Source organism: Rousettus aegyptiacus, unplaced genomic scaffold (assembly GCF_014176215.1).
Source record: "Rousettus aegyptiacus isolate mRouAeg1 unplaced genomic scaffold, mRouAeg1.p scaffold_m13_p_10, whole genome shotgun sequence".
NCBI lineage: Eukaryota > Metazoa > Chordata > Mammalia > Chiroptera > Pteropodidae > Rousettus > Rousettus aegyptiacus.
In genome coordinates this window covers 42,970,149-42,995,485 of record NW_023416285.1, presented here as the reverse complement: position 1 = coordinate 42,995,485, position 25,337 = coordinate 42,970,149, and the positions used below count along the sequence as shown (strand labels likewise).

General features: G+C 35.8%; 1 protein-coding gene across 1 annotated transcript in view; it reads left to right on the top strand.

The window, feature by feature from the left end:
* The window catches only part of CDS1 (CDP-diacylglycerol synthase 1), a 51,055-nt gene that overhangs the window by 13,246 nt on the left and 12,472 nt on the right, over nt 1-25,337 (top strand). Inside the window, exons 2-7 of the mRNA XM_016156168.2 lie at nt 2,429-2,556; nt 7,099-7,195; nt 12,646-12,743; nt 15,050-15,189; nt 22,617-22,675; nt 24,354-24,436. Of these exons, the coding sequence (XP_016011654.1) occupies nt 2,429-2,556; nt 7,099-7,195; nt 12,646-12,743; nt 15,050-15,189; nt 22,617-22,675; nt 24,354-24,436 (605 nt within the window). The remainder of the gene's footprint in view (nt 1-2,428; nt 2,557-7,098; nt 7,196-12,645; nt 12,744-15,049; nt 15,190-22,616; nt 22,676-24,353; nt 24,437-25,337) is intronic.

Sequence of the window (25,337 nt, the reverse complement as noted above, 5' to 3'; positions counted from 1 at the left end):
GGATGAGGTACTGAGGCACGAGGGAGAGGATGTTGAGGAAGGGTATAAGTGGATGAGGATGGACATGGGGGAAAGATGAATGACAGTTCTGGTACGAAGTGAATGTACTTTGGTCAAAGAAGATGCAAGGGTTGAGTTGATAGCCAGGTTTCTGATGGGAGTTCATTGGTTTCCTGTTTTGATGGTGGTGTCTTCACTTCAGTAGGACATGCAGAAAGGGCAGCAGGTTTGGTGTGGAAAAGAGGTCAGTTTGCTTATGTTGAATTTCAGGTGATGGTAGGGAAAACTCACCTGGAGATGGCATGTTGGGAGCTAGAGACACAGGTTTGTGGGGAGTCATGAGTCTATAGAGAGATGGGAAGGAGGCTATGAGGGTGCATGAGATCACCTGGTAGGTAGTAGGAGAGCATAGACTTACAATGGAAAATGTAGGATTATTGTCTTTAAATTGTGGGTTTGAGAAGCAGCTCCTAATTTGGTTTTCTTAACATCTTGAGTACCTTCATTCAGCATGTACAATGCCACATGACTCTAGTTGATCAGTTGATCATTAAAGTACTACTTCCTCCTTTCCATAATCTCTACTCACTTATCAAGCCTGGCCTCTTCGTAACAGGATCTGTACAAGAGATGCAGAAACACAAAAGTCTCTGCTACCAATTCCAGTAGCTGAGTAAAATTGTTCTAAAATGCTATCATTCTTTAGTTATTAGGATGAAATTGAAGAAGCCTAGTTAAATCTTATTTTTTTTTTGTCATTTTGCATTTCTCTAAGGTGTATAAAATAGAAACCAGAAGCTTAAGTATTTAAAAGGAGTACAGCTTTCTTGAGGGTGGGAGGAGAGGGTTATAACACATCACCATTGTTGACAAGTGGACTCTGAAGTGGCTCGCTGAAAGCATAGTGTTTTGAGGAGCACAATTTGAATTTTGGGCCAATGCTCTCATTTTATGAGGAAACCAAAGGCTGAATTTTTTCAGGATTGAGTTATTTGCCCTTTGTTACCCTGCTGGGTAGAGTAGAGGTAGAATCAGTACCGGCAGCTCCTGATTCCTAGTCTAGCGCTCATTTTCTGCAACATGGTGATGTTGTCACATAGAGCCACTTCAGTTAGTCACCATTTAGTAGAGACCATCACCACTCACACCCTCCTGCAATGTTCTGGGTTATCGGTGAGAAAAAGAGGAGCACGGAAAAGAAAAAAAGTGTTGGGTTCCATTGTCAAAGACCTGCCTGGCATGTCAGACTGACAGCAGGTACCCTGACATTTTCAGGGAATGTTTTATCTGGTGGCTTATTAAGTCAATATCTTTCTTTCCATTTAAACTGCTTTAGGGCCAACTGACTCTCAGTGCCACACTGGGAATTAGACCTGTCTGTTTCATTTGTCATTTGTATATAATGACATTTAATTTCATAATTGTAAGAAAGTTATAGTTAGTAAGAAAAAGCTTGTTATTGATTTATGAAAACTGAAAATATTCCCCTAAAGCTAAAATTTTACTTGGTAAGCCACTTAATGAGGAATTGGAAGACTTGAGTCAATCATAGAAATAGCTCACTTCTCTGACTTCACTAAGTCTTCAGCATTATACTATATGCTTCCAGTTTATGGATGAAGAAACAATCAAAAGGGGCGCTACTAAGGGCTTGGTTTGAGACTCCTGAACATTCTGAATTCCCAGGTGCTTTCATTCCTAGACCTAATGTTCTGCTCAATGTTCCATCTTCTTGTATTTGCCTCCTGCAGACATTCTCACTCTTCTTCGGCCCCCTTGCCCCAATTTCTCTCTTTCTCTCTCTGTAAACCATTCTCCCTAAGTATATGTGTGTGTGTGTGTGTGTGTGTGTGTGTGTGTGTGTATATGTGTGTGTGTATATATATATACATATACATATATATATATATATATGTAGCACTCTTTATAGATGGTTGCTGGGGGTGGGAGTATAGGAGTGGAGACTTACACTATAGCATAACAAACGACTTCAAAATGGAATTATATATATATTTGTATATCATGCTCTGCCAGTGTAATATATTACATTTATTGATGGTTTGATTGTAAGCAAATAAAAAGGGACTGTGTGGAGATGGTAAGAATCTACATGGAATTAGCAAAAGAATAAATATTTGATTCTTTTGGTAAATTTCTGATTTAGACAATATAAGAGTTTCTTTTTGTGTCTTTTATTTAAATGAATCCTTTATATTAATAGATTTTAGTAAATATAATCAAACTTTCCTAACAAAGAAGAACAGGAGTGTGTACGGATAGTATAGTCAAGCAAAGTTAATAGTTGTTTCTTTGTTTCAAGTTGTATAACTAAGATTTGACACACTGAGCAACAGATACATGCATTGGCAGGCGCAGAGCTTTTTTTTTTTCTGTTTTACAAAGTGATTTTCCTTTTTGTTAATTTTAGGAAACAGATATTGATGACAGATATGGAGATTTGGATTCCAGAACAGATTCTGATATTCCAGAAATTCCACCATCCTCAGATAGAACCCCTGAAATCCTCAAGAAAGCTCTGTCTGGTTTATCTTCAAGGTATGATTGGGTGAAGGTGAATATAATGGGCGCACAAGATAAGTTATGAGGTTATCCTGGTCCATGTAATAAATTTCACTTTTTCTAAGTTTTGGAACTCTGACAGAGAAGGCTCATACTTTTTCATTGTATGTGAGTCACAGTACTAAATGCTTAATCCTTTCCTGTAAACTTTAAAATCTGGCGAAGTTTTAGAAAACTAAGTCTGAGAAGTTAACTGATGAAGGTAGAGCTAGTAAGACACAGACCTGAGATTCTTGTCCCAATTTGTCAGATTTCTGAAACCAGTGATCTATTTACTACATCAGCTTGCCTTTTTTAATGTTGGAATATCTAATAAGGAAAATTCTATCTTCTCTGTTCCCCGTTTTTCAAATGCCAGACAGAACTAGGCCATTTTTTTCCCCTTTTAACTGGGTTTTATGTTATTATTTAAAACTCTATTCAATTTTATATTTGTGCTACATTTTAAAATGTGTAATCACCACTAAATTTAATTTTATATTGCCCTCCATTTTATGCTTTAGTAATATGAATTATAAAATTTATAAAATAAATGTAAGCTTTAACCAGATTAATATGTGAAATCTTAAATGTTGGTATAGGACAGTGTTTTTTCATCTTTTTTGACTGACAGTAAGAGATATATTTTATACCACACCCCAAGAGACACACAGATGTATATTTTAACTGCTGCAAAATGTTATGAAGCAATTCTTGTGATTACTGTGTGTGATTTCTGTTTGATATGGTTTTATGTTATTGAACAAAAAAAGTTAGATGTGAATTACTAAGTTGATTTTAGTACCCATGGGTCATAATGAAAAAAACTGGCTTAGTCATATCTAGTAAATGTAATATGAATTTTTCTGTTTTTAATTTCTAGAAGATAGCCATAGTTTTTTAACTAATAGAACAAATTTTTGCTGTCCATTATTAAAAGCGTGATTATTATTTTAATAGTCTAGAAGCGAATTGTTTTTATGATCTAGTGTACAAATGTACCTTTGCTTTAAAATCTTATCAAGTCTATCTCAGATTTGAAAATTTCTTACGGGAATTTATGTAAGAATGATGCTGGTTTCCTATGTGTCATTCATAATAATTTCTTAATAACGAAGTCTCCGCTCTCCCCATATAAAAGTAGCAATGGCAAATAATAGCAGCTGATATTTATTTGAGCATACACTATGTGCTAGGCATGGCTTCAAGCACTTTATACTTACCAACTAACTTACTCACACAGCAACTATGTAATACAGGTATAGTTATATACCTATGTTATAAACAAGGAAACAGGAATTTTAAACATCTAATGTCATGTTGCTGGTAAGCAATAGAATCCCATTCTGAACCTAGTCATCATGCTGTCTGTGAAAGAATTTGTTTTGGAAAATGAATAGATGATATGAGACTAGTTTTAATTTTCTCAAGAAACTTCACAATAAAGATTATGTGACTGTTTCACAATCTATATTTTATTCATTTTAGCCTCTTTATCTAGTACCCAAAATTGTCTGCCTTGCAATAATATAAAAGTTATAGATGCATAGGATTAAAAATACCAGTTACATAAGACATTTTCATGAATTGCAGAAAAACTCCTATATTCCTCCCTCCAAGACACTGATATTTAAAATGTTGTGATGTTTACTCTGAAGCTTTTTTCTTTTTCATATTTTGTGTGTGTGTGGTGTGTGATGTAAAAATAGCATTATTCTGTTTCCTGCTTTTCTCTTGTCAGTTTCATTCTATGGTATTAGGAACAACATCTTTAAATATACTTAAATATGTCTAATGCGTGCATAGTATATTCCTTTGTATGACTGTAGTTCAGTTTACTCAACTAAATAGCTATTACTGTGTATTTAGGTGATTTCTAAATTCTCACAATTAAAAATAACTGCATTAAACATTTTTTCAAAGTTAAATTTTATTTAGTATCTATAATTATTTCTTTGGGATAAAAATATTAAAATTAAAATAACTTGCTCATTTTTTAGGTTTTAGTATATAATGTCTGAAAGAGCCTAAATTGTTCATTGGAAGGGGCCCGAAAGGTCTTTAGTCACTTGGCAAGTTGTCTCAATTTCTTTCTTGACCTGTGTATATGAGTATTCATTAGCCAGTTAAGTCTGGCTTTGTGCTTTAGTGAAGCCCTTCTTCAGCTATGAATCTAACTTAGTAGTTGTCATCCAGGGAAAATGCGTGGGTTTTGCCCCTTCCTCCTCCACCCACCCCATTGGCCATTTGACAATGTCTGGAGACCTCTTTGGTTGTCACAGTGAGAGGTGGCGCTACTAGCATTTAGTGGGTAGAGGCCAGATATGATGCTAAACACCCTACAATGGATAGAATTGGCAACAAAGAATTATCTGGCACAAAATGTTACTAGTACTGAGGCTGAAAAACCAAGGAAACATCCAGGCATAGCCTTACTGGTGCTCTTATACTCCATAATGCCATTTTCCTTCTTATGGGAACCTGCATACTTTCTGCCATTTTCTCCAAAGGCTGATAGATAGACATTCTCAAAACTCATGCTCTTTGCTGGGTGGTCCAGTAAGTTTGTGTTTATTCTTGAGGGGCACTTCTGCACCCCACCTCTTGGCTCACGTGAACTGCCTTGCTAGCCCAGGTTCTTGATGACTCATGATGCTTTTGGCCCTAGGAAATAGGTTTCTTTTTTTTTTTAATTTTTGCCATTATTGAATAGTGGTAGTAATGGTAAGTCATTGTACATTTCAAAATTGATGTGAGCAATAAGTGTGTAACCACTTTAGAAAATCACTTTTAAGGACACTACTTAATTATATACCTTTTAGAACTATCAGTCTCTGCAGTTAGAGGCCAAGCATCTAACCACAGTGCACGTGGACACTGGCAACATCTACTTAGGGGTTGATTTCTGACAGGTGGTGTCCTCTTTCCTGGAACAGGTTCTCAATCCTGAGTCTACAGATCATTTATAAGGGAGGGCTAAGTACTTTCTGGGTTTCGTGCATGCAGGACAGGATTATCAGGAGACTGGCTTACGTCCTTTATTTACTTCTGTGACCTAGCCCAGTTTCCTAATCTCTTCATTAATCCACAAAGGGATAGATCTATGACACTAAATGGACCCTTTCAGCTGTAGCATTTTTGATGCTACACTCACTTCAGTTCAGCCCCAAAGCTTACAGTCTATGAGAAATTTTTGAGTCTACATAGTTTGTTCAACAGTAGAGGGCCATAAAGTCGAGTAAGTCGTTTGACCACCTTATGAAAAACCTTGGAAGCTAGATAAAAGTGTTTGGACTTAATGTTGGCATTTTAAATCTTGAGTGCAGAAACGACATGACAAAAGAATAGTTAAGAAATATCTGGACTATACAGGAGAGTGGTTGAAAGCAGGGAATGTAATCAGTATTTGATAAATGGATGAAATCAGCTAATATTTCTTTTATGGGAAGGAGAATAAAAACCTGTGCTTAGATATTGTACATATATGTTACTATACTTTAAATTGAATCCAGATCTCTTGTAACATAATTTAAATGCTATCATTTAAATTCATAGAAATTGGAAAAGTCTTAAAGAAAACCTTTACTGTGAGTATAAGTAAAATGAGTGTAGAATGGATAAAAGCAGGGACAGCAATTTTAAATTCAGAAACTATCATCCATATATAGGTAGAATTAGAATCATTTTGCATGTTTCATACAGTAGCTTCTGACATTTTTCATAATATGACCACATGAAGAGTGACAATACTTGTAAGGTACACTAGGGGTGAAGTGTGAGGCTCCACGGCGGGGTGGGTGAGGGGGCAGTTGGGTACCACAGGGCCTTCAGCCTGAGGATTGAGGGAGATCAGTTCTCAGCCTGCCAGGAACTAGCTGGTCAGGCCAGCAGGGACAAGCAATGGCTCAAGGATAAGAAAATACTTTTCCACCAATGGCCCAGCCTCTAACCAAGGAAAGCCAGCAGCACACTGAGGAAGTGACTTTCAGTCTGGCCTTGTCCTCTGTGACTGACTTCCTCGTGCCTTCTTTGTTTCGGTGAAATCACTGAGCTCTCCACTTTCAGTTCTGTATCAGCCTTTCTTTACTTTTTCTCTCTGGAAGGCCGTGCTCTCTGTCTCTACCACCTTAAAATCATTCCTGTTTTTGTCTAACACCCCAAAGGATTATTCATCTTTCTAGAGGGCTTTTGTACCTGGCTCCTTCTTCCTTTCCGAATGACCCCGGCAGGGATGTGCACACATCCATGCTGACCACCTCACTGCCTGGCTTCATGGTTCACCTTCATTCACAATGTTCAAGATTTAGTCTCTTTTTTTGGCTAACTTAATGTTTACATTTCATTTAGCTCTCAGTGAGTGATCAAATGCTGTTTGGTTGCTTGGTTTTTATTTTTGTTGTTACTATATGAGATGAAGTAAGAGATTTTTAAAGTATAGTTAGGGGAAATCCTTAAGTCTGGTAACTCAATACTGAAACCACACACACACAAAAGGTTAAGAACACATGTAATGCTAATTTTGTAAACATTTTCTTGTAGGTGGAAAAACTGGTGGATTCGTGGAATTCTTACTCTAACTATGATTTCATTGTTTTTCCTGATCATCTATATGGGATCTTTTATGCTCATGCTTCTTGTAAGTATTTTACATTTCTCTAAGTATCCCTTGCTTTGTTTTTCAGCATTGATATGATCGAAGTAATTTGAGCATGGCATAAATAAGGTAATTCAAGACTTAGTAACAGCAAGTTTAGTTCCTTTAAGCATCTTCTAGTTTATGAAATGGCCTGGACTAATCTTTTCTGTTTGCAAAATGGCCATTCAATGTGTTTATTCAGTAGAGACCAGGTAAATGTAATAGATGCATGTCCTTTTGTCAGACATTGTGCCAAGCAGTCGATATAACAGAAACACACACACTCACGACTTAATACGTGACTGTTAGCTAGATCCCTAACTTCAAGGAACTCAGTCTAATGACAGAGACATCTAAGTAACCATATGAATAAATAGGATAGTAAATAAGCGGGATAGGTCCTGCGCTAGGAGTTGTTGGGAGAGCACAGTAAAAAAGTACCTAATCCAGCCTGAGAGAGAGATGAGGGAAGACTTTCAGAAGAGGCAGTGCCCCGGCTGAATCTTGAAGAAGGGCCTAGGCAGGGGAAGGCATTCTGGGGTGGGGACATCATGGGCAAGGCATGGAGGTAAGAGAGAATGTGGTCTGTTGGGGAATTTGCACATTTTACATGGGGAGGGTGTTGGATGAAACCAGAGAGGCAAGCAGAAGCCATTCTAGGACTTAGGAGTTTTGTTGTGTATGGGAAGCCCAGGAAGTCATGAAGCCAAACAAGTAGTTAAAGCTATCAATTGGTTCATTTAGCCAATGCTTCCAATATGCCTGCTATGTGCCAGGATTGTGCTATTTCTGGGGTATGATATGGTGATGTTGAAGAAAATGCACCTGTTTCTGTTGTTACGGAGTTTACTATCTGTACTCTGAAGAATTGATCAGATGTATAAATAAAAACTGCAATAAACATTTTGGAAAAAAAAAATAACAAGACACTATAAGAGCAAAGGGGGAGCTGGGAGACTCCAGAAACATGTTTACAGCATATGCACTGCGGTCCGAAGGCTGAGTAGGAGTTAGCGAGGTGAAAGGGAGAGCTTGGGGGAAGGAGGGTCACAGCAGAGGATTCTTGTGTATAAAAACTTTCAAAGAAGCATGATGCATTTGAAGCCCAAAGTGGTGAGAGTGAGAAGGAGAAATGCATTTGTTCAATAAACTCATTACCGGGCGCTGAGTGTGGTTTTGCAGTGAGCAGTGAGAGTGTGCTCTCAGGGATATACACAGTGTCCCTCTTTTTTATTATTTATTTTTCTTCATCCGATGTCGTTTAGTTTAGCCTCTCTTTGTATGTTCGCCTCTGTTCCCTGGCTGTTCTTGCCCACTTAGAAGTCTGTTTACCTGTCTCACTTGTCTTCCCCAACTCCATTCCGTCCTATTCAGAGTGCCAAGCTATGGGCAATATGATATGGTTTCCCTTTTATTCTGTAAAAGAATAAGTTTTAAACTGAAATTAGACACGATTGGAAAAAAAAAATTCCACGAACTACTGAAACCACTTAAAATAGCTCTTCTAAGCACCATAAAGTCCTTTCACTCTTCTTATTGTCCTCTCATTAATTTTGTATTTCCTTGGGGATATCAAGGTCACAGAAATGAATAAGAAATTACTTTCTCTGTTCTATTAATTTACTGACATCTTGAAGAGCTTTTTCTTACAAAGGAAAATGGATAATGTATAGGACTGATTTAATGTGAGGGCAGAAAGATGCTGAGTCTGAAAGCCAGGTAGGCAGAGGGTGAGCATTACCCAGGTGTGACTCGAGGGAAGGGCCTCAGCCCCCGGTCTTCTCACGCTGAACCCACTGAGTGCTCTTAGTGCCAGTGACCACCACTGGCCTCAGGACTTGGGCATTTAAGGAGTGAACGTGTACAGAGTTTCAGTACTGTGGAAGAAGAGATTGGATGATAGACAGCTCAGTGAGGTTTTGTGGATGAAGGAACTTTTGAGTGGACCTTGAGGGTCTCTCGTGGTGGAGTGAGTGTGTGCTGTGAGCAAAGGTCTAAGTGGCTAGGTATGTCAGGAAAAGGCAGGCGATGCCCTTTTCTTGGAGTGCAGGGCCTTCGAACCTGGGAAAATAATTAGGGATCTAATTCTGGAGGGTCTCGCAATACGATGTGAGAAAGTTTGGGATTTATTTGGAAAGCATTGAGGAGCCATTGAAAATATTGAGGATCATTTGAATTATGATTCCCCTTTAGAAGATAATTTTAATCTCAGACATCACCAAACACCAGTATCCTTAACACACTGACTCAGGCTGGTTTGGTAGGCTCCACATGAATGAGTGACATTGTCTCTAAACTAAACTATTTGGTTTAGTAACACCAACGGCCAGTATTTGTAGACAGAGACTAATTTTTAATTACCCTATTTCTTTAAAGGTGTTTTAATTACTCAAAACACCTTTAAAGAAATCCTTGTGTATTTGGATTTTGATTTTTAAAAGAGAGATCACAAGCATACCTAGAGTGCTGGGCTTTTTTGTTCATTTTTTTTCTATTATGAATGGAAAACACCATTTTATTATAAGTTATTTCTTTGGTGAGCTTAATCAAAGAAGAATATAAAAATATTAAAGATCTCATTAAAGTAGATTTGAACTGTTATTGCTCTTATTTAGATTTATTGTATATGCATGCACACATATGTATGCACACATGCACATGTTTACATACATGCTATATTTATGATATTTATGTTGAGCATGGATGGATATACACATAGACACATGCTATTAGTACTCAATTGGTATTACTTTTATGTGTTTTGAAGTCTTATCTATGTTCATATCCCTAACTAGGTCATTCATATTTTGAGTTATACACATTTATCTAGCATGCATTCAGTCGCCTTATGATACCAGCACTTAAAAATGACTAATTCAAGAGAGTTTTATTATAAACTTACTTCTAGGAAATGATAGCTATTATTTTAAGATGAAATTCATTCTCGTGTTCCTTAAAATGAGCTTTTTCCCTTCAGCCTCTATTTATAGTACTTTAATTGTTGCATTCACAGCTTGGAGTCACACTTTCTCAATGATCGAGTTACTAAAGCATATTTTGATATAAAGGCAGATGTGAATATATAAAAGATATTATAGGAGTTCTCCCCCAACTTTCTTATATATTATATAATTTACTTTTAAATAGTGTGTTTGCTTTTGTCCCATTGTGAGTTATGAAGTTGAATTAAAATTAATTTGGGAAATAATTTTTAAAAATCACCCCTAACCCAGTCATCAACCACCCAATTAATACATGTATACATACATATGCTGTATTTATGATATTTATGTTAATAAATTAATACTGCCATTTGATATGCTTCCTCTCATCCTTTTTTTTTTATGTTTTAAAAAACATGATGGTACTCATAATGTGACTAAAATTTTGTATCCTGCTTTGTAAACTAAATATCGAGTGTTTCGTGTCGCTCCACAGTCTTTACAGCCATCAGCATTCATCTATTCAATGCAACGGAGTACATCATAAGTTATTTTAACCTTTGTGTTATTTTTAGACATTCAGGTTATGTTCTGGTTTTTATTGCGAATGACACTATCCTAAACATATTAGAATGTAAAGATTTTTCACGTGCAGGATGATTTTCTTTGAATAGATTTTCAGCGTGAAAATAGGCACTTTTATTTGTATAACCCACAAGTACCATGGTTTAGACTCAACATATGCAAATCTGAACTTATATCCCATGCCCAGCCATTATGTATAAATCTATTTCCCGAGCCTTCCTAGTGTTACTCTGTGTTCCCCTCTATCCCTTAGCCCCCCAGTTTCTTCAGCCACCAAATCCAGTCAGTTCCAACTCCTCAATGTCTCTTATTCCTTGTACTTCATTCCCCCGCTGCTGTCCTATTGGATGCCTTACTGTCTCTACGTTGGCTGCCTCTCTAGTCAATTCTTTTCACCTTGTCATCCCCAGACACTCCTGTTTATTCATGTCCTTTCATGATCAGCACACACTCCTTTGGGCAGTCTTTTGCATTGTTTCCTATGTCCAGGCTTGTCCCTGTGTACTTCTCATGCCCACCTTAGTATTCTACCTGCTCTGAAGCCCTTGGCTCTATAAATAGCACGGCTTGGCCATTTTATCTTAACACCTAGCTTTGTTCCCTGTCTGTGGTTTTTGTTGTTTAAAAATAACTTTTGATATTATGTACAAAGGTTATTTGAAAGATAGTGTTTAAATTTCCTCTTGCCTTTATAACACATTTATGACTTTTTCTTGAAAGAACTAGTTATAGTAGTTTGGCATAATTTTTGTCATGTGGCTGAGGGGACATGTTACTTTTTTAAGTATTTGATTTGGCATGTAATAGGTATAGTGGGAAAAAATAGCTTAGGAATATGGAGATCATAAAAGAAATCCAGTTTGGTAAGCTCGTTCTGTAAAGGAACAGAAGGCTTTAAGGAGCTACATATGCCTCTGTCACATAATCTTTTATTTTTATTTTTTTTAATGCTTTAAAAAATACAAAACCCATTCTCAGCGCCAGGGCTGAGTACAAAAAGTGCTTTGGTGTATACTCTTAGAGGTTGAAAAAATTAATCTGCTATATTCACAAATATTTTAATCTCTTCGTACATGGTAATAAGTGTTCAGCTTGTATTTGCTCTTTGAGTCTTGGAATTGACCTAAGCCAAGCACTGGATATAGTGTTACTCCTTGGGAATTACCTTTACCCAGATTAGCAGATGCAGCAGTTTAAAGAACTACTAAATGGACCATCACAAAGGGATTAAAAATTATAAACTAAGTGTGTATATAAGACAGTGTGCAAACTGAACTGCATAGACTCAGCTGACTGGCTGAATGAAGTGGCTGCAGATGTAGAGGGCTACTTATAATTTGCCAAGGTAGCACCACTTAGATGGATCAGAGATGTATGTAGCGGATTGTGGGAGAATTGGCACAGCCAAAAGGATGAAAAGACCATGCCCAAACCCCCAGGTGACTAGGTAAAGTTGTTTTAGCTATTTGTCCTGATAGCAAGTGTACCGGAATGTATGGTTAAAAATAAATATGTACAAGCAAACTTTCACATATGATTATTTTCCTAGCGTAACTCAAGAAACAAAGTGGACAAACAGATTGTCTATCTTGAGATGGACAACCTCAAGAAATGAAGTGGTAATGAGGGATTAAGCCTACTCAGCTGTCACCAACCAGACAATATCCCTCAACCTTTGGTTTACTCTGCCTCCTCCTACCCTGGGTAGGATCTCTCAATAAAATATTGTTTTGCTTACCCCTTTGGGACATCACTTGATTATAGAGATGTTGAATATTGAAATTTTGCTACTGACATTTAGAATAATTAAAAATAGGTAGGCTACAGACCCATTTATACATATGACAACAAGCTACTTATTGAATGATTAAGCACAAATGTAAACATTGAGAAATGTATGTCAGTGTTTTCTCTTGGTTTCAGGTTCTAGGCATCCAAGTGAAATGCTTCCACGAAATTATCACTATAGGTTACAGAGTCTATCGTTCTTATGACCTGCCATGGTTTAGAACACTAAGCTGGTAAGTAACTTAAAGCTTCCAGATATAAAAATCTTGCTCTTTTCTCAAGTTTGTAATGGGGGCATCCTGATCAGTCAGTATCCACATAGTTGACCTTCTAGATTGCTTTTGGAGAACGATGCATAAAAAGATACAATTGAATTTTGAAAAGAAGAAAATGATCTTTAACTCTCCTATTCTGACACTACTATTTTCATGTTTCATCTTTCACTCTGTAGAGATATCTAATTTATATTGAATATGTACGCCATTCTTATCTTCTTTAAAAAACACCTCAATGTTGGACACATTTCATCTCTCTTATGATTACAATTATAGGAAAAATTTCATTTATCAAATGTTACAATTATATGTAATCTTGTGCTTTATTTCCCTTTAGTTGGCACGAGACCACACACAAAATTAGATATCCCTACACAGACTGGAAGATGAGATTTGAGAATAGTTATTTTTGTTTGCCTGTTTTGTTATTGAGTGATCAATGGTTTATTCAGGAGGGGGAAGCCCAGGCTAAACATCAGTCTCCCATTCTTAACGCCAGCAATCTGGTCCACCCGCCCTAAGCCCCCATAGGCCCAGGGTGGGGGAGGAGTGCAGTGGGAGGAGGGCTGACCCCACTTCAGCTGCTCCCCGCTTTGGTCTCCTCTCCAGGCTCTGGGCCGCATGACATGCAACATGAAGGGTAGGGAAAGAGGAAGGCTTTTTGGTGGGGATGGTGTGTAAGTCACCCTTATAAATAGCACTGGCAGTTACTAGCCCATGAAATAGTGTGTGTGCAAAAATGAATGTAAAAATTAGTAAAAAAACAAACAAAAAATTTACCAAATGATTTTAATATTTAAAGTTTTATACTCTTTTAAAACCTTTAGGTGTAATCCTTAGTTATCAAGGCCTTGACTAGGAAACATGGTAATATGATAGTTTATAATTAACCTAACTGGCTATGCCTTTGAATACAGTTGTTTTATTAGTATCAGCCAGAGGGATCCCTATCTTATTAAAACAAATGTATCACCTTCAGGGTTTAGAACAGTCAAAAATTAGTTTTTAGATTTTGGTAATAGCTTTTCTTCTAGCAATTTCATGAGTGGCAAAGTGTACAGGAAATGTTAGGTAGATTAAATAATTGGAGAATAATTAAATGCTAAACCATGCAAGATTACTTCTAAGAATAGGAAAAAAGAGGGGGGGGGTAGGTCAGGATGGGCTGCAGTGATTATAGAGGGCTTCCTGGAGGAAGTGAGAGAGAAATTGTCATTTGAAATAAAGACAAGCTTTGGATAGAGAAAGTTCTGATTTGGGGAAGCAGCACCATCAGGTTCTAGGTGTGGGGCTGAGGAGGCATGTGCCACAGATGGTGAGATATCCCTGGCCCTCCTGAGCAGAAAGCATTTGTTAGGGAAGAGTAGGCAAAAAAGCAAACAAACAAACAAAAAAAACCAAAAAAACTGGATTGGTGGGGTGGAGTAGGCCTTGATAGCTTTACAGAGGCCCAAAGTTTCCACTGTAGAAGAGAAAAATGATAATGCAGCTGATAGAAATGAAAATACTTGCCCTTTACTTTGAGAACAGTGGGATCCAAGTCCATCCATGTGAACCAGAGGGGAGCCACCCCTTTCTCTTCTTCTGCTCTCCTGGCTCCCCAGGACCCTGCCCTTTGAAGGAGGAGGCACAGAGGAACTGCAAGGCAGTGAGTGTATGGCGAGTCCTTTTCCTCACACAAACTCCCATCCACAAAGTCTCCTGAGTTCAACCTCTCCCTGAGGGAAAGGATGTTCCAGAATTGGGAGGAAGGCCAGGCGATTTATATAGTTTTTAAGTTACTTATAGAGATATTTTTTCCTGCTACTACCTCCCAACTCCCACTGCCACCCCTTGAAAAGCCCTGCTCAACAGGAGTCTATCTGGAGCATCGAGGAGAGGAAGAAAGATACCAAAATGTGTAAGGCAGGTGGGAATTTGGCTTAGGATCTCTACTATTAAAAAACAGTAGAACCATGAATGAATGAATGTGTGTGTGTGTGTGTGTGTGTGTATGTAGTATTTTCTAGTTATCTGTCTCTGGTATAAGATTTTGAGCTAAATAAAGGTATGAACTATACTTAGTAAGCTTTTGTCAACAGATCTAAGTTTGACATTAAGTTTAAAACAAGAAAAAACAGCATTTTGATGAATATATCTAAAACTCGTCTTTTGAACTTGGTTTTGACCTATGTATCATCATCAAAATGTAGAGAATAGTTTTGTGGAGTTTGAGGGAAGAAAAACCTTCAAATATAAAAAAGCCAATTGTTTTTAAATTACAGGTACTTTCTACTGTGTGTAAACTACTTTTTCTATGGAGAGACTGTAGCCGATTATTTTGCTACATTTGTTCAAAGAGAAGAGCAACTTCAGTTCCTCATTCGCTACCATAGATTTATATCATTTGCCCTCTATCTGGCAGGTACGTTAAGGAAAATATTCTGTATTGATATGTAGCTAATATATTTTACATGTTTATTTTCATTTATGTTATTTAAGTTTATAACATCCTTTATTTGTTACATTTTAATCTAGTTTCCCTCTTTAATCATCCCATGTATAAAGCTATTTTTTAATTAGGGTCTTAAACTGCAATTTCTCCCTAACAGTGGTTTAAAAAATTACTTGCTTAATAGTCACTCTATATATTTGAAATTTTCTTTTTGCAAATTGTAGTAAAGAAACTATTAAATATATTTTACACTATTAAACAGGCACCTAAAATATCACTTTCTATGAGCCAAGTAGCATCAGTGATTACATTTCCATTTTTTTACATTTCTATTTCCTGAACTTAATAACCGCTTCACCTTTTTCCACATTTGTGAATATCTGTGTAGCACTCCTTAAATTTTCCTTCAGGTCGGTCCCAATAGGTAGCAGCTTTTTAGATGTTCACATACATCAGTGCATCAGTTCCCTTTTTTTCCTGGAAACTCTGTCCTAGAAACCTCTGCGGTCCTGTTCCTATTTGGACTGGCTGCTGTAGACCTACTGCTTACCTTTCCTCATGATTTGGCCTCTCCATTTTCTCCATCCTGTGCCTTCCGTTTTCTGGGTTAAAACCCTCCTTTTGATGAAGCATGACCCCCAATAGTTTCCTATAAAATGTGCTTAGAAGGTAAATGCTTTGTGGTCATACATTTCTAAAAATATCTTTATTCTCTTCTCACAATTGACTGCTTTGCTTCAGCCTCACACTTAATAGTAGACTTTTGCTTAATACTGTAGAAGCCCAGGCCTTACCCATTACCCATGCCTCCTAGTAAGCCTTTGCTGTTCAGTTTTGTTTTGTTTTGTTTTGTTTTTAAAGAAAATACTAGTAGCTGTCCCTGATTTCTCAGGTCTGCTAAAAGTTGTCCAGTCTGTTTTCCAGCTTCCAAATTTTGCAGCCATTTCTCTTCTGCTTTCCTTGATATTTCAGTTCTCTTTGCTCTGTGGGTTTTTACCCTAATTTCTTTTAACATTATTTTAGTGGGCTACCAGGATGATGTAGACAGAAATGCATGTGATCAAGCCATTTTAAGATAGAAATTGTTAACTAGTTTTTTATGTTTCCTTTGGCTTAAAACAATTTATTATTTTCTCTCATGGTCCTGGGGATTGAGTGGGCTTCACCGGGCAGTTCTAACTGAGGGCTTCTCCTGTGGGTACAGTCAGATTGAGGTAGTGCTAGTCATTTAAACTTTGAGTGGGCTAAGTGTCAGAGATGGCTCACTCTCATGGCTGCAGTCAGTGGTGGCTGTTGACTTGAGCACCTGTGGAGTTTAGATGGCTCAGAGCACCATGGATGGGTTCTGAATTGGGAGTGTGTTTCAAGAGTCCTTAACTAGGCTTTTCGTGTTTTTGATTTTTTTTTTTTTAAAACTAGTTTTCAAAACTGAAAGCATAACACATGTTCATAGTAAAAGTTCAGACCAAAAAAAAAAAAAAAGAAAAAGACTAGTCAGTGAAATCTCCCTTCTACCTCAAGCCTTAATTATTACCTCCAAAGACTCACTATCACCATTGCAGAATTGTTTTTGAGTATTCAAGCTTATATGTTTACATTGTTCGTTCCCCTTCGTTTTTTTTTTTTTTTTTTTTTTTTTTATATATAAAACTGAGAGCGGACTGTTTTGTGCCTGCTCTTTCCACTTGATGTAGTTAATGGAGGTTTCTAAATTGACACATCTAAATCTATCTTATTTTTTTCCGTATCGGTAGTTATATCTATACTGATGTACATATAGGATATCAGAGTAAGGTAACTACAGTTTCCTTGGCTTACTTTCCCTTTGTGGTTTTCTATAACTTACACTTGAGAACTTCTCAGTTCACTGGGTAAAGATGATGTGATTTATTTTGTTTTTTCTTTTTATACATTTTGTACATGATAGCCTCCCAACCAACCCTTTTTTAACAATTGCTTGCTTCATACACTAAACTTTTGACTGTAGTTTTATAAAATAAAACCAGTATTTGTTCCTTTTTCTGACTCGTTTCTGTCAGAGAAATAGCTTACCCCTTGCTATTTTAGGCTCTTAGTATCACAGAAGCTCATTGAAAGTCATCATTGTCATTCTTTGAACAAACATTTGGGTACTTTCCAAATGCTAGGTATTATGAATAGTATTGAGGAAGCAAGGAGAAATAAAGCCGACAGCTTGCCTTCCAGGGTCTTGCAGCTGGCGAGACATGAGTTCCTGAGTGTGTTGCTGAAACTAGAACTAGGACCTCTAAGAGCAGAAAGAGGGCCTTGCTCTGCTATGGGGTGGGAAGGCCATGAAGGCCTTTGAGATGACAGGTGTCATGAAAAGTAAAGAACAAGCAAACATTTGCCAGGTAGGTAGTGAGAAAGGGCATTCCAGGCAGAGGGAACAGCTGTACAAGGCTTGAAACAAGAGAGAAATAAATGTATGTTCTGGGTGGGTGGCAGGCATTAAAGGTTGGAAGGGCCGGTAGGGGCCATATACAGAGAAGCTTTGCATATCATGGGAAGGGCTGGGACTTTATCCCTTGGAAACCATTGGAGGATTTTAAGCCAAGAGGTGATATAGCCGGATTTTTAATTAAATGAAGGATGACTTGGGAGATGTCAATAGGGCAGCTAGATAGGAAACTGCTACAGTACATAATTCATACTAATTAGAATGAGGGCCTGAGCTATTTAAGTTTAAATTGAATACTAAGAGGGTTATAAATTAAAATACTGTGGGCTGATCTTAGAAACCACCTGCTATTTATGGCGGTCCATGAAAAATTGCTTTGTATCCCAAATTATTGGCTTAAAATGTACTTTTTGTTGAGATAATTGTGTCTTTACATGCAGTTGTAAAAAATAACAAAGACATCCCTCATACACTTTGCTCGGTTTCTACCGATGTAATAATTTGCAAAACTACTGTATGTTATCACAGTCCTACAAATATACTTTTAAAATGCAACTTTGTAGTAAGCTAGGAGCTACTGAGTAAAATGATGAAACTTCTAATATAAATCGCTAGTGGTATTCTATATGTTATATGTGGCCTAAATATGGTCCTACTAGACCATAAGCACCAATTTGTGAGTCTCTTGTTTTTTTAATTCCCAGTGCCTAGCGCAGGGTCTGGCATGTAAATTCCCATTACATACTAGCTGGATGAATGGTCAAGAAACTGAGAACACGCACATCCACACACAGTGCTTCATAGAGCGACACTTTCTCAGCATCTTCGTTTTGTTCTCTGAGTCTTGAGGCCATCGTTATAATCTTTGAAGTGGTTAGCAATATTCATGAGCTTACTCTAGCAAATGGGGTTAGACTTTAAAACAGGAGGGAGGAAATGGAAATTGTGCTATGTTGACATATTTGTACCTTTCTCTCAAATCTTTGGAATTCTTTTTTTTGAATAATATTCCAGGGGTCCTGTCAAAATTTTAGTTCCGATTTTGGACAATATAGGTCTTAGCAGATTTAAAAGGCAGAGACAACCCAAGCTGTTTCATTGACGTTAAATTTTATTAAAATAAAATGTAGGTGTCCCCGGGTCTGACCCCTAACTAAGGCCCACGAGATTACATGACTTGTTTAATGTCATGCAAAATGACTCACCGACTAGGACCTGGAAGTCATTCTGATGTTTATATAATTTTGTCGTAAAGTAAATTTAACTGATAACAATGAGAAAAACAGTGACACTGAAAATACTATTTCAAACAAAATATATCTAGACTCTAGAGTCTAGATATATTTTCAAAAGACCTTGGCGATTTGGATTTGAGGCTCTTTAGAAACCAGAGCACCCATGTGATTACATGTCTAGTAGCGATGGATGAATAAGCTTAAGATTTTTGGCCTTTAATGTCATTAGCTTACTATCTCTTACCACCAACTATTGGTTTTGTTTGTTTGTTTGTTTTTTGCTTGTATTTACATGTAGCTAATGCTTTTGATTTGTTTTTAAAAACCTTAAAAAGAAGGTGTGACAAATATAATACTTTGATTTCAAGAAAATCAATGGACATATAAAATTAAATTATAGTTATATTAATGCATAGTCAAGATTTTCCCCTCAAACATCCTGAATATCTTCTACTTCAAAGTATGTTGATGAAATCTTAGAAAGATGTCACAAATAACTATTTACAAAAGACTGTCTCCAAAACCGCTTGCAGTTTTTGAGTTAAAGACTATTAGAAACTATACACTACTGTTATTCTGCACCTGAAACTCACCATGAAAATTAATAGAAAACTTGTAGCTAATATAATGGTTGGTTTTGTGACAAATTCTGCATGCATATTCACTTAACTTTTTAAAAAACAACTCAGATGTAGTCTAATGTCTGAACATGAGCACAGATACTCTGTGCCCTTCTGAATTTATTTAACATGATGTTTGAAACATTTTGGAGTTGTGATTAGTTATAGAAGTATAATGAAAACTACAGCCACAGGAAAGAATGAAAGATGAGTCAGTAAGCTCCAGCATTTAATCTTGAGTCCATCTTCATGTCTGTTTTTTGAATTAAGGACTATATGTGTTAATGAATTGGTTAATCACCAATAGTAAATTTTTAAAACCTTATTATAATTTTATATTTTTCTCTCTCTTCAACTAGATTATGAATTGATATGCAATAGAAATTGAACAAAAATCGAATAAAAATACCTATCTTCATTTTTATAGCTTGTGTATGGTGGATCTTAAATGCTTAATAAAAATTTTTTGATTGTCCATTTTTTCTGAAATTCCATATTTTGTACTTTTCAATGTCTTTTTCCCTCTTTACTTCTCCTGACTACTTTAGAAATCTCTTTTTTTGCTCCTTTTGAATATACCTCTCTTTAGTCCATTGGGTAACTGGATCTGCCTAAGCACCTGGGAACTCCCTGATGCTAGGCAATAGGATGTACACATCTTTGTATGGTGATCAGTCATTGTAATTAAACATAATTAGGTATCAAGAACTGTATGTTAGGAAGCATTTTCAGTGAATACTTTTATTTATAATACTGTAACAAACCTTATGATTATTTTTGGAATTATAACCATATAAATACTCTGTGTAATTAGGGGAAAAGTAAAACTATGGATTGAAATATACAGTTATCTTTTCCACAGTTTTAAAAAAAATATATGTGTATTTTTACACATTTAAACATAAAATATACACATAACTTTGAGTGTGAATGAAAAAGCAAATTCATGTATTTCTTTTTTCAGATTCTTTTTTCTTTTTGTCCTTAAATAAGGGTTTATTGAGCCCAGTGCTAGCCAGAAAAGGGACCATGTCCCAGGACATACAGTCAAAACTACCAGCAGCAAGATTAGATGGGGAAGACGAACATGTCCCCATATTGTTTTCCTTTAAGGAAATTTAACTTTAGATGTGCTAAGAAAATACTTGACACCCTTCTCTCCCCCTGCAAACTGAGAGACCTGTATCATCTTAATGTGTCTAGGAGCCAGATAATTATATCTTCTATTAGAGCACCCTAAAAAGCTGCATGTTACTGGTTGATTTGATAGTGAAATTGGATCAGGTAAATGTGAATTGCCCAGACTATCCTGGATAAAACCACTATTACAAAAATATTGAATGATTCTGCTGGTAATTTTGTTTGAAGAAATGCTGAAGAGTGAATGGTTTTATATGATTTCAACATAGAGAAAACCATACATGTTGGAATAGTATATGTGAGGAGATAATTCATAGTTAATGAAGTTGAGAAGTTCCCAGGCTTGTGCTGGGAGTCAGATGGGTCCTGTTTGGATAGAAGGGGAGCTTCTAGAGGCATCTGTCTTGTCTCTTTGTTGTTATCCCACTAACCTCTGAACCAAGTCCCATCTACGTTCGTCCCCTTAAACATGGGCCAATGGCATAAAACAGCATAGAAATTACATTATTATGTGAGCCATAAGATAAGTCTACTTGCTATAGAAGAAAAATTTTAAAGCAGTTATTTTTAAGAGGTCTTTTGAACTACTGATTTCAGTGCCATGAATTTCACGTTTTAACCCCACCCTTCCCGCTTTCTTTCAGTCTCTCAAGAAAATGACATTTGGCTTTCAGTTGTGGCTCTACTCAGAAAATGGTTCCATATTTCTTTTGTAGTTCAACCAGTCGGATTATTTTATAGGTGACGAGTAGGAGGTGAGGTAGGATCTGGGAACCAGTATGCATTCTCTCCTTTGTCACCATCTGTTACACTGATATTTCAAATCAGTCATCAAAGTATAACTGAAGGCAGCTTCTCTTTCATTCTTTGCTCTGGTCGGGGTAGTAGCAACCTTGCTTACTCTAGTGGGTAGAGTTGCCTTGGTAAGTAAATTTGGATATACAAAGTGTACTATTTATTTCATATGGGATAGATTAGTTGACAATTCGTTTTCTATCTCAGAGAACTCTCTAAAGATCTTGCAAAAACAGAATGCATGGTGGCTGTTAATCTGATATTAAACCCGGTGTATGCTTTTCCAATATCTACCTCTGTAAAAAATATTCATCTTTAAAAAATTTTACTGATATATTGCACAAAAAGTGCTTCATATTGCCTTCCATTTATATGTGATTGTTAGATTTTACTTAATTAGAACGTTATTTAGTAAAAGTTTATTCTCATAAATTTGTAGGATATAAACATAAACACAAATGCTGTTTGTAAAATTTGAAATTAAGAGTTTTATATTTTACTATAATTATTATGGTTCTGAGAGATTTTTTATTCTTAACCCGACTCTTGCTGATAAAGTTTTATGAAACTGCATGACTGTTAAGGGTCAGTAGTATCTGAGGGTTTAACTGCTTTTTAACCCTATGATATACTCAGTAAATTAATAAAGTCCTTTATGCATTTTTCTTCATCTATAAAATGGAGATAATAATAGGTACCTACATCATAGGGATGTTAGAATGATTAAATAAGTTAACACTTGTAAAATGCTTAGACAGGAGCCTGGAACATAATAAGTGCTCAATAGATGTTAGTCGCTATAATAATTATTAGTTTCTGTATGATGCAGAGATTGAAACATTCTGTACATATACTTGATGGATTGATATGGCAAATAAATTTTATTCAACTGAAACTCAAGGTCTATTTTTCTATGTCCGCATGTTATCAAGGACTAATTAACTTAATGTAAGGGATGTTTATTGAATTTATGCTATGGAATATATTAGGCATGTTGGAGCATACAAAATTGTTTCTCTCCAGAAACTTTTACTTAAAATGCTTAATATAAGAGTAGGAGAGATGGCATATGAGTAAGTGGCTAGAGCATACCAGATGTGGTGTAGAAAATTGGCTTATTTGAGCTCAGTGAATCATACACTTTGTAACAAATTGTACAATAGGCACATGATTTTTGTTCTTGAACAGGTTTCTGCATGTTTGTGCTGAGCTTGGTAAAGAAACATTATCGACTGCAGTTTTATATGGTATGTATTAACCATTACTCTTTTGTCACTATATATCATAAAAACCCTTACTTTTTTTTTTTTGTTCGTTTGTTTTTTTTGGTGGTCGTTAATGCCTAAATGTGAGGGACATTTCAATTTTGGATGACTATTCAATACAAAAGGTTAAAGTTGAAACATTTTTGAGAATTTAAAATTTTTAACTGTTTCCAACGTTTCCTAAAAACATTTTCTTTGAATATTTTCAAAGGCTATAAAATTAAAACTAAGTATTTGGATTCCCTAAGTTTGTAGAAATCTGAAACATTTTCATAGTTTCATGAACAGTAAGTCAGTCTGGGAAGCATCTACCATGTTTCTCTACGGGAAGTTGCTATGTTTTACTTGCTCTCAGGTCAGCATAAAGGGATCAGAGTATATATTTTCTTGGTAGATGTGGTTAGTCATACAGTTGCATAATTCTTTTTGGTCTAAGGTATTTTATTCAGTTTATCATCGAACAGTGTTCAGTGTTTTATGAAATTTACCCCTTTGTATGATGAACTTCTCTTATTTCTTTAAAAGGTAGCTAATTATAAGACTGTAAAATGAAAAATATAGTATTTAGATTTGTGAATCCATGAATCAGTAAGGCCTTGTTTTGGATTTGAAATATATTTTCCTATTCTTTTATGCTCTGCTTTTCTCCATCATGACTTTCTGCTGAGTATTAGTGCTGAGAAGTTATAATATTATTACATTTCTAATTTCTGGAGCTATTGAAGAGAAAAGAATAAAATTCTTGGTGAAAAATCTAGAAATCATCAAGACAAATTAGAAATAATAGGATCTGCAACAAAAATATAAATGGTGCCTATTGGGAGGAAAATCATTTATGCATTTTTAAACAACTAGAGTAAAAGAGAATTGGATCCTTTAAGCAGATAAAATAAAACACCAATATGTTATTTGCTGAAATAGAAAATAGGTTTATTATGACTAAATCAAAATCCTAAGAATGTCAAAGAGTCATTTTATAAATTCCAATCAAAATTATAACACCGATACGTAGAAACATTAGCTTTTTTTGTTCATATTTTACTCATACTGATGATGCTAGAAGTCACTAAAGAGGCCATCTCTCAGGCTAGATCAGATTGGAACAGAAGAGGCCTTTGAAAATTTGAAATTGAATTGTCATTGAACAGAGAAGTGAAGATCAGCTTTCAAGTATGAAAAGATGGAGTTTAAGGGTGATTGATCTCTGCTGGTTTGAATCTTTTGAAGTTAGAAATAACTTGTTGGGTAAAAGTTACTAAAACAAACCCTCAAAGAAAAATAGAGTTTAGCATTTTTTAATAACTGTAGAATGTAGCCAGAGCAAAACATTCCTCTCTAAATGCCATTACATCATTAATTTTTCATTATTCTAGTGATTCAAAGATTATGGGTTTGTGATTTTTTAAATTTATCTCAGTATTATTAGCATTACATTTGTATATAAATTAACATTAGTTTTTAAAAATGTTTTCATGGTTCTAAGGTTCCACTAAGCACGAAAATGAATGTAATTTGCTAATGCCATTTATTTTATATGACCTCATCTTGCAAAATTTAACCAAAAGTCATGCTAAAATTTGTGTTTAAAAATTGCTATTGCTTTCTGGACCGCACTGATCAGTTATGTTAACTAATTGTTGTGTTGTTGGGCTATTAACAGTTCGCATGGACTCATGTCACTTTACTGATAATAGTTACTCAGTCACATCTTGTCATCCAAAATCTGTTTGAAGGCATGATATGGTAAGGGAGCGGTATCATGCCGCTTTATATTTATGTTATAGCACTTTTAAAGCTCTTTCACATTGGACAGTGTCTTATAGATTTCTACTGAAAGGTACTATTTGTTGTTGCTCTGTTCCATTTAAATACCTTACTGAGTTTTGTTTACTATTTGACACCCGAAGACAAACACTTTAACAAGTGGAAATCTTCCTTATTCAGGTTCCAATTAAAATGTAGAAAGTCTTTATAAAGGTGCCAGACAATTGGCAGTTTCAGGTTTCACTACATTTTAATGTGAGTTTTTACAAAGCATAGCTTTTAAAAAGAGCATGTTATTTATGTGGAATGCAAAAAGGACATGCATGTTTTTTTGCAAACAGTGTGTCGGCAGTGCATTTTCTCTAGGTGAGAGTTAGTAGGTTCTGTCTACTCTACCCACTGTGTGTGTATCTAGGAGTAGGTGTCCAGACTTTGGATATATAGAGTTATTTGCTGTATTGCAATGGCTTGCAGATTCAGAAAGCATTTTTATGAGTTACAAGTTAGTTCAAAATTATAAAAATTATTATTACTTAAAAATTAGAGTTTAAAAAATGATTTTAAGCAATCTGACCATATTTTTCCTACATTCTTCTAAAACCTATTAAAGTCCTTTACAGTTGATTGCTTTTGTAAAAATAAATTATTCCCTTGACTGCTTTGTGTTTTTTACCAAGGGTGTGTGTGTACATGCACATGTAAACAGAAATATTTTAAGATAGTCTTCCATCTACAAACTTTTAATTGATGTGGGGGTAGTTACTGAAATTATTTTCTGTACAGTTAATAAGGTTTAATGCAACTATAGGCTAAGATAGAATTAAAATTAATAATTTTTACTGAAAGATTTTGTTAAGAGCTCAGTATAAATTTATCAGAT